Source organism: Xiphophorus maculatus, chromosome 4 (assembly GCF_002775205.1).
Source record: "Xiphophorus maculatus strain JP 163 A chromosome 4, X_maculatus-5.0-male, whole genome shotgun sequence".
Taxonomy (NCBI): domain Eukaryota; kingdom Metazoa; phylum Chordata; class Actinopteri; order Cyprinodontiformes; family Poeciliidae; genus Xiphophorus; species Xiphophorus maculatus.
The window spans coordinates 24,855,694-24,865,526 of NC_036446.1; the positions used below are offsets into that span (position 1 = coordinate 24,855,694).

The window sequence follows — 9,833 nt, forward strand, 5'->3', positions numbered from 1 at the left end:
GCCAAACTACCTGCAATCAAACATTCAAGTAAGTGCAGAAACATCAACACAAGATTCAAGTGCACGTTTTTTCCTGAGCAGGGCACAGACATAAAGCTTGCTTAGCAGTATGTAACTTTTATTAAAAACAATGTATATATTTTTTACATGTTTGTTGAAACTGTTATTACGTTGTGACAGCAAAGTATGAGGCAGATAATCTGTGAAAACATCAAGCTCTCAGTGCGATCTAGAAACAACCAATCAGAGCCAGGAGGCGGGTCTTAGTGCTGCCAATCAACCCTCCGCTGCAGCTAACACTCAGCCTGACATGAACATGCTACCTAGTCAGGCTACGTAGCATGTTCTCGGTTTTCCTGTAAAGGTAAGTTGTTTCTCCGTCATAAGCACATTTAGCAGTGAGTACGTAAGACGGATTGACAGTGCTAACACACTGGCTCCGATTGTTTTTTTTTTCAAATAAAAGTTGCATACTGCACCCTTAAAGAAATGCTTGACAATCTGGCTAGTGATATAATAAAACAACAGTAATAAAAATGTCAGCATTTCTTCCAAAATACAAATCACCCTATGACCAAACATCACGAGAAATGCAAACACTGACAAATATTTAGAAGCAGCTGTGGCAGAGATCCAGAGGTAACAACTCAGTAGTTGGGATATGATGCAATAGAAGAAAATGTTTTACAAAACAGCCTTTGACAGAGTCATCAAAACTAGATATGTTTCACTAAACCATCTTTCTAAACAGTCTATTTAAGAAAAAAAAGCTAAATAGACTTTTAGACTTTTGAATTAAATTTTATTAAACTTTTTAGAACTTGTTGGAGTTCTAACTCTAATAAGGCCTTCTGTCTCAAATTAAAGAGTTCATCGATCAGACGAATACCTTAAGAGGCACGAGTGAAGTAGTTCCAAATATTCTAAAGCGTGAGCTCTACAGCAACGCACTGCGTGTTACTTTATTTAATTACCCATAGCAACAAGCACGTTAGACGCGTGTGGAGCAGCTGATGACTGCCAGCCAGCCAGCCAGCCAGCCTTTAGGTGTTTTATGGAGATGGATCAGTAACAACTAAAATCTTGGAACATAAAAGCTCTGTAAATTCACACATTATTTGACTCCCCTTTATTCTTCTCATCTCATTTTGTGACTATTAAGTTGCATGATTAGGGCTTAGAGCACCAGGTGTGTGTGCATTTTCACTGTCACTGGGCCAAAATCTATACGTTCTTGGCACAAACAGTACAAGAGTTTAGGGGAGGAGACTGTTCAACTTCATGCAAGCGCACATCTTTCCACAGGCACGGATATGACTTAAAAATTGTTACTTTTTTAAGAAATACATTTTATTTCACAGAAATCACAGAAAGTAAATAGGCGGAAACTGTCCAATTGCATTTTTTGTTGTACATCTTACAATCATACCATTCATATTGTGTAGTTGTATCATTCTGTTCACTGCACCTGCCGTTTAGGAAGCAACTTAAAATGAGAGAAGTTCATTTCCAGCCTCTGTTTCTAACAGAAACACCCTGAAGCTGACATCACAGATTGTGCCTTATCTTCTCCATCTCTGGGAACAAATAAAAGATTGCAGCCATGGATACTTCCCAACACTAGTGCACAAAAACACACGAAAGGCAGATCATTCAACACGAAAACATAAAGTTCGTAAATGAGTTGCTGTTATTCTTTTGAAAAAAGAAATAGCCAATGGCAGCAGTGATCTGGGTGGTTTTGTGGAAGCCCCTCGCTGACACTTTTTAGGCTTTTTACGAAAGGACAGAGTGCTACTCCCCATGGTGAAGTCATAAGGCCAAGGCCACTCTCCCACCTGCTCTACCTTGTTTCCCAGCAACTCGGGGTCATTTCAGACTCAAGGGTTAGACCTTTCATCTCAAGTAGCCACCCAAATGGTATGCCAACATAACCAAACACAGATTCCCCAATAAAATACAGCCAACAGGGACAAATGCATTGTTTCATGCAATGCCCTAAGGTCTCACCTGCAACTCTTCCTGCAAGCCTGTCTGCAAGAAGGGGGTCCAGGTTTCAAATTCCAGGCAAGGTCACTCATTTCATGTGGTTCTGGGAATCCTGACTGAGTCTGGCCCCTCTCGTTGAAATAATCTGCCTCTGGGGACTTTACCAGGTGCTTCATGCCCCTGGTCTGTTTCAGAGACCCCTCCAACGTGGGAAACAACCTTTTAGAAAACACTCCCGCTTGATTTGAAGTAAACCTGATAATACCAAAAAAATCTCTAACAAAACCAGTCTGAAATATGGAGCATGTGCAACAAGTCATGTTGTGTTATTTCGGCTCAACTGGTGTTTACTTTGCTAATGCACAAGGCCAGAACATGAACTGTCCCTGTGGTGATATAAAGGACAGCTGAACAAGCCGGAGCGACGTGACAGATCAGGGGAGCTGCTGCGGCCGGAGTCCTGACCTTCCCGGTGGCAAGCGCATCTTTATAGGGCGCATTTGGACTTTTGAAGTAGGAAGTCTAAGGGAAGTATTCAGAGCAATAAAATGAGACTTTAAATACAAAACACAAAAAGGGTGCACGGGTGCATGACCTCTAACAAAGAGATGACTACTTCCTCTTAGCAGTCATGTCTTCTGTTTTCCTTTCTCTGGATGAAAACCTGTGAGGCATAACTTCCCACTATTATGCTGGATCCGAGCGAGAGCTAAAAGACCTCTTTGATGTTTTCACTCAAGCCGGTAAATCCTCTCACATGATTCAGTGAGCCAAGTCAAAACCACAAATGAATTATGACATCTGAAATGAAAGGAGATAGATTCTGTGAAGCTTTGTAGCTTGAGTAAATATCTAAGCCATCCTTTGAGTGAAAGTGAGTCAGATTTATGATATGCAACACAATTTAGAACATTGCTAAGAGAAGTTGTGGAAAATACCCCACGAATGGGTGTGTGTGTCCATGTTTTTACAGTACTTTGGAGCCCGTGCACAGAATGGAGTGGTGTTTTCAAGCGTTTATAGCTCCCTCTCATGTCTGGTGGGCGAGTGGCAGCGCGCGCCAGAGAGAGGGTGTTTCTCCACTGCATCTGAGCCATGGACAGCTGACTGGTTGGGATCTAATTGCTCTCAAGTGAGGTCAGCAGAAGGCATTTATCTAAGCAGGGTGCACGACGGAGGATGCACAGAGTCAGCTTTGCCAGAAGCAGGGGAGCCTAGATGAGGACCGACAGCGTTTCTCACCTCTTGCTTGGCTTTGTTGCATCACTGAGCTGGGTTTACCTGGGTTTAACTGCAGCTTCAGACCTGAGGAGTCTCATCACTGGTGCTGAAAAGCGGCACGCGTCTGACAACGTCCGTCATCGCTCAGAGCGCATGTAAGTTGACGATCAACAGATATTGTTTGTTCAATCTCTCCTCTTGCCGACAGAAGAGAGACTTTATAGTTACGAAGCAATCTGGAGTATTATTTTACTCTGTTGGAGGCATGACTAGCAAAAAGAAAGAAAATCAATGGCAAAATTCTGATTGACTATTTAAAAGACGTTTTTGTAAGAGGCTATTTGTACTACAATATAGAGTTATACAACTTTAAAACACAAGTGTTTGAATATTTATACATCTATTTGCATTATTCAACACCTATGTGATAAGACATCTTGCAAACTGACCTTTTTTACAGTGACAACCAGTACAGCCATCCCTAATCTGGATTATTACATTGCTCGTTGGACTATCGTTTCAAGGGGATCAAGCAATTGACGAACTCTGTATATATGGTCTAGCAAACCTATAAAGTCCCCATTCTGCCAGCTTTCTTTTTTTTTTTTTTTTTTCATGAGACTTCTCACCTTTGAACTCAACCCAGCCTCACAAAGTCTTCCTCCCATCCCTCTAGGAGTCCCTGAAACAAAGACCTGAAGGTTACAAGGCAGGGGTCAGGAGGTCGCCGGGTTGAGGAACAGCGCTCAGCTCTTGAGCTCGCTTCTCAGCATGTTTCTCATTGATCCCCTCAGCATTGCATTATAATGCGCAAATGGATGCTGACATGGAACCTTCAAAGTCTGCTCTCAGGACTCTACCTGCACGCGATCTTTCTGTTTGGCAGCATGTGTGTGGTCTACAGTGACTGCACCCCCGAGCAACGCGTTGCCATCATGAACTGCTCTAAACACGAGCGCCACACCAGGAACTATGATTACATGGAGGGAGGAGATGTGCGCATTCGACAGCTGTTCAGCGGCACGCAGTGGTTCCTCACGATTGATGACTCGGGCAACATTACGGGAACTCAAGATCCTACCAACTGCTACAGTAAGGATGTGGTCTCATTTTAATTGCTTGGGTTAATTACAGGTTGTTCTGCTTTTTTATTACATGCAGAAAATTTTTGTTTTAAATGTGAATGAAGATGATTTCAGTCATGTTTTTCTCTTAACATTTAGTATTTTGAAGATTTACTACTTTGCTTGGCCAGTTTGAAAGAAACCATAAGGAGATGTAATGTGTAGAGTTGACATTACAAAGGACAGAAATAAACTAAAGCAGGTTAAAGCCAAATTCTGGCTATAATGAAGAAAAGTAAAAACAAGCTACAACTAAAATCTCAAATTCAACCACCTTGAAACAAACACGTTTGCTGCTTCATTCAGCTCTTGCCAGCACAACTAAAGAGCGGCACATTTTACTTGGCACCTTTGACAGCAGCAGTTTAATACGGTTATCTGCTCAAATTACTGCGGTGGAAAATTCATTTTTTTGACGTTTATGTTTAGGGATGCGACTAAAACTCTCGATCACAGTGAGGATGCTTTGCGTGGTTATCGTTTCCTGCTATCTGACAGTGTGGCAGAGGGAAAAATGTTGGCTTTAAAAGAAGATGCCTCATGGAAAAGATGTATTGCTCAACAACTGGAAATGAAAGACTGAAGATCTGAGGCACCCACATGTGGCTGGGACTTGCACGCAAAGAGCCAAATAAATGTTTTTTTTTAATCAACAATCTTTTGATGATACTAGCTGGGAATTTTTTTAAAAAGTTTAGCGAATACTAGACTTCTTTTCTTGAAACAAGACAAAAACGGTATTATGGGATTGTGCAGTATATGGACCAAAACAGCCACTTCCTCTGAACTTATCTTTTATTTTGTATAATATATTTGATCTCATTTCCTCTTTGAAGTTTTTTTTTTTACTTATACTGTCATTTATATTGTTTAAAATAATATATTTTTACTTATCTTCAAAGCTTTCCATGGCAGTACTAAAACTGATACCGCCATCAAATTATAAAACTATTTCTTCATAGGGTAAATGTCTACTGCTATAAAAAATTTTTACTTAAAATGTGCAAATAAATTGTAATGAAATGTACATACAAATGTATTTTGACTTGAAATGAATGCATTTAGTGTTTTCAGATGTGCAAAAAGTCACTGCCCTAACAGGCCCATCATTTTTTGTTTTTCTTTATCCAATAGTATTAAAAACATGCAAAATTTGCCAGCTGAAAGTCATACAAAGACCTGAAAGACATAGGACTAACCAAGAAAATATTGCAGCCCATGTTAAAATGTTATAAATTTTGCTCCTGTTTGCTTTAGAACATGCAAGGGCTTTCAGTGTCAGCGTGACAGAACAACATAATTTTATAAAACCCCACTACAATATCCTGTCCTTGAAAGGCTGTCTGCTGGAATTTTAGCGGCAAAAGCAAATCCGAGCCTCAGCAGCCTTCAGAGAAATCAAGATTGGGGTTTTTACCCACAAGATTGTTTGCCTCGCCAGAGGCAGCAAGTGATGGCAATTCTGTTTAAGCTGGTGATTGCCTGAGAGGCTCTCTGCTTCAGAGCCAAAATGTTTTAAATGTGTGTATGCATGTCTGTGGAAATGTGCTTCATCTTTTCATGATGCACCAAATGACTGGAACTGATAAAGAACATTAGCTGGCCAGCGGATTGCATTACCGAACATTAAAAGCAGCAACATGTCCCGTTCCTCCCAAATGAAATGATTGTAAAGGAACAAATGAATGACTGACTTTTAAACATAACACGAATTCAACATCCGCTGTACCTTTAATCATCATGAGTTCAATCAGCAGATCAGAAAGGCCGGGTGAGAATAATTTGAGCAAAGTAGTCAATGCTCACAATTAGAAGGACAAATTAAAAGAGCAAGCAGAGCGCAAACAGCATCTCCAGATTGGGACGCTACCATCTGTTTGTGATCTGGCAAAGATGCATGCATGCTTAATGTCAATCTGAAGAACCTCAGAAGAGTTTTCCATTTTTTTACCCTCTATCTGCTTGTCAAATGAATTTAATTTTTTTACATAGAATAATGTAAGTGACACTGAGGCTTTAACTGAACCAAAACTCTGTCATCAGGGCCTTGTTGTTGTTCATGAAATTAATTTGTGTTTATGTAAAAGATAAGAATTGAATTTTATGGCTTATTCATTCGCTGGAGTCAGTGAGAAGAACAACATAGTAAACCCTACATATTGCTGCATTCAGACAAGTTTTAAGTCTAATTCAACAGATAAATAACCACCTGCTTATATGTATTATCTGCTTATATGTTGTTTTACATGATACTCAGACATGGTCAGAATAGTCATAAACTGTTAGAGTAGAACTACTTAAACATATTTTTACTCAAGCAAAAGAAAAAAGTAGCTGTCCAAGAAGGCTACTCAAATACCGAGTGACTGATCAAAACGTAAATTATTAAATTTTTAAGAATTATGTCAGATGGACAATAATATAGTTATGTGGAAATTTTGGCTGGATCTTTAGTTGGATTTTAACAAGGTTGGGTAAAAGAAACACTTTTCTAGCTACATTTATTTCAATATAAAACCTAGAGCACTGAAACTTACAGCAGGTAACAAATACAGAACAGGGTAAAAAAAACAAAAAAAACCTTCCAAGGACGATTCATGCAGTGTATTATATAATCTGTCAACCTCCAAACTGCACAGCAAACAAAGCTTGTGTATAAACACAATGTTCCACTTTAACCAAAACTGTAGGTGTGTTTCTAGTGGATATTTTGTTAAAATAAGCTTGTTCTCAAGTCACAGTGGACAGAGTATTTGGACATTTTACTCAATTAAGACTAGAGACATTTCATGATAATATTACTTAAGTAAAAGTAAAAATTACAGTCTTGTAAAACTACTTCTAAAAGCACTTTTTTCCCAAAAAGAAATTACTGAAGTATGTGTAACTAGTTACCTCTGATGATACTGTAGATAAGTAGTAGGACTTTCGTTCATTTAAAACAACTTACTTGTATCTGATTTTAGCATTTTTATGCACCTCACTTAAAACGGAGCACAAATGTTCTGCTTTGCTACAAATTTGAAAAGCAGAGCTAAGTTGTAGCGTGCAAAGCACATGCAAGGAGGCAGTTTTCTCAATCTCACGGGAGAGAAGCTTAATCTGTCTCCCATATGTGCAATGGCATAGGTTGTGGTTTGTCTAATGGCCACCCAGGCAAGTTAACAAGACTTGAACTAAGCCAGAAAGACCACAGACTGATTAATCGCAGGAACCTCCATCTTGTTTTGTTAATGAAGATGAATGTTGAGGTCAGCGTGGAGTTGGAGTGAAAGATGGATGTTGACAGTTCCTTATCTTTTCTGCAGTGTGTCTCATTTCTTTACTGCCTGGCTGTCTGGCAGGTATCCTGGAGATCAGAACGGTGTCCGAGGGGCCCACGCTGGCCATCAAAGCTGTAAAGAGCCAGTATTACATCTGCATGAACAAGGCTGGAAATCTGCAAGCCAAGGTAATGCATTTCATTCAGCGTTGAACTAACGTGTCACGGAGGAAGAGTTCTGAAACGTCGCAATAAACGTTTGATATATTTGTCATTGCAGAAGACCTACAGCAAAAACTGCGACTTTAAGGAGGGTTTCCTAGAGAACCACTACAATGCTTACTCCTCTGCAAAGTGGACTGATAAGGCAATGTTCATAGCGCTAAATCAGAGGGGGCGGCCAATGAGGGGGAAGAGGACCAGGAAGGCAAGCGTAGCCTCTCACTTCATCCCGATGAAATGCTGGGAGGAGGAGAGGAGAGTGGAGTGAAGAAACTAAAGACTTTGTCCCAGACTGTGTGACTCAGGTCACATTTATGTGCATATATCATACCAGACACATGTAGTCTCATTACCAGCATCACTCTCCGCTCTCCTAACGTTCAGTTGCATCAATAACTGAAAAACGAATGTATCATAAGCTACGACAGTCTCCATCATACAAGATACTGAAACTACAAACATGGACTGAAGTTATTTTGAAGTAAATACTATAAATTGTATTAAAACAGAAGTATTTTCTTACCAAACCATAAAAAAAAAATCTCCATGCAGTCTGGACTGTATTCTTTACAAATGATTTGCCACCAAGCTGCCGGATGAGGGGACGTATTTAATCCAATAATAAAATAAAATAAAATAAATAATTACTCAGAGAGGATAGCTGATCTGACCAAAAAGTGCTGAAGCAAGCTGGGCTTGTTTTTACCTTCCACTGCACCAGATACATTCATACAGAGCTGACATAGTGCATGTAGTTAATGAAAATATGAATAAACAGCAAGTCAAGCTTATTGTGATAGGTGTGTGTGGGTGGGCGTGTGTGTGTGTGTGATTTTCTGCATGGACTCTGGTCAAGTACACTGTAGCTGCTCACTGACTCCCTTTTCATGGTCAATATTTCATCTTAAAACGCTGAAAGGTTTTGCTGCTGCTGAACAAACATCCAGATATATATACAGAGCAAATATCTTAATAAATGAGAATAATCCCTACACTAAAAGACAAGATATTTGTTTTAAAGGGCTTTTCTTTATATTCCTTTTCAGACATTCCTGTTGTGCTGAGTGCCAGCTGGAAAAATACCCACAGATTCAATATTTGGTACTCTAATGTAGGAAATATTACCGGAGTTTTGGCTATAGCATTGCAGCACTTCATCGACTATGGCCCCCCAGTTCCCTTCTTTGTACAAAGCCAACATGCTGAAGCAAAGCTTCACTACGCATCTTTTTTTCCCCTCCACTAGAGGGTATAATAAACCTCAAAATAAATTCACATCCCCTCGCTTATGAAACTTCTTAAGTCGACTTGTCAACAAGACGTCAAACTAAAATGGAAACACACAGCTCTCTGTTAGATGTTGCTTTGAACATCTTCACAGCCACTTGTGCTTGGGTTAGACTGCATGTGAACTTTATGAACCGAGCCGTTATCCTGCCATAAACTAAACTGACGTTAAGACTAAAAAGCTCTGGGGGAACTTGAAGACAGAGGTGTGTGTTGTATACTGTGATGACATTCAGCATTATTTATTCTGTTTATTAACGACAACAAAGACAAACATGGTATTTATTCTCAGCTTTTGCATGTCTGTAATATTCACTATGATATAGTCATACTTAAACAAAGAGGTCTGATCTGTTATTTGCTGTGATTTCAGTGTTATGGTAAAATGACTCCGTTTCACAGCCTAATGTACTCTTTAACTCTGGATTTTGCTTTATCCTGTTGAGAAAACCTATTACCAGTAAAACAAACTCAATGTATCAAATTTAAATGCTTCCTTCGTTCTTCGGATGATTATTTGCATGTTGTAAATAAATTTTGGGGGGAAAATGCTTGTGTCCCTGGACAATCCTGAGAAAATAACACAGATTCATCCAATCTGGAAAGAGAGACCTACATGAAATACACCACAAGGGGTACGATTATGAATTTATGATGGAAGATGCATCAACGTTTACTTTATGTACAGTAAAAGTAGAGTCTTGTCGGTGTAAAAAAAATAATATTGC

At 39.5% G+C, this 9,833-nt stretch overlaps 1 protein-coding gene across 1 annotated transcript; it reads left to right on the forward strand.

Moving 5' to 3' along the window:
- Positions 1-3,045: 3,045 nt before the first annotated feature.
- On the forward strand, positions 3,046-9,589 carry fgf7 (fibroblast growth factor 7). The gene is made up of 4 exons (XM_005799748.3): positions 3,046-3,365; positions 3,887-4,302; positions 7,679-7,785; positions 7,877-9,589. The coding sequence occupies exons 2-4, from the start codon at positions 4,017-4,019 to the stop codon at positions 8,084-8,086; spliced, it is 603 nt and encodes a 200-aa protein (XP_005799805.2). The 5' UTR covers positions 3,046-3,365; positions 3,887-4,016; the 3' UTR covers positions 8,087-9,589.
- The last annotated feature ends 244 nt before the right edge of the window (positions 9,590-9,833 follow it).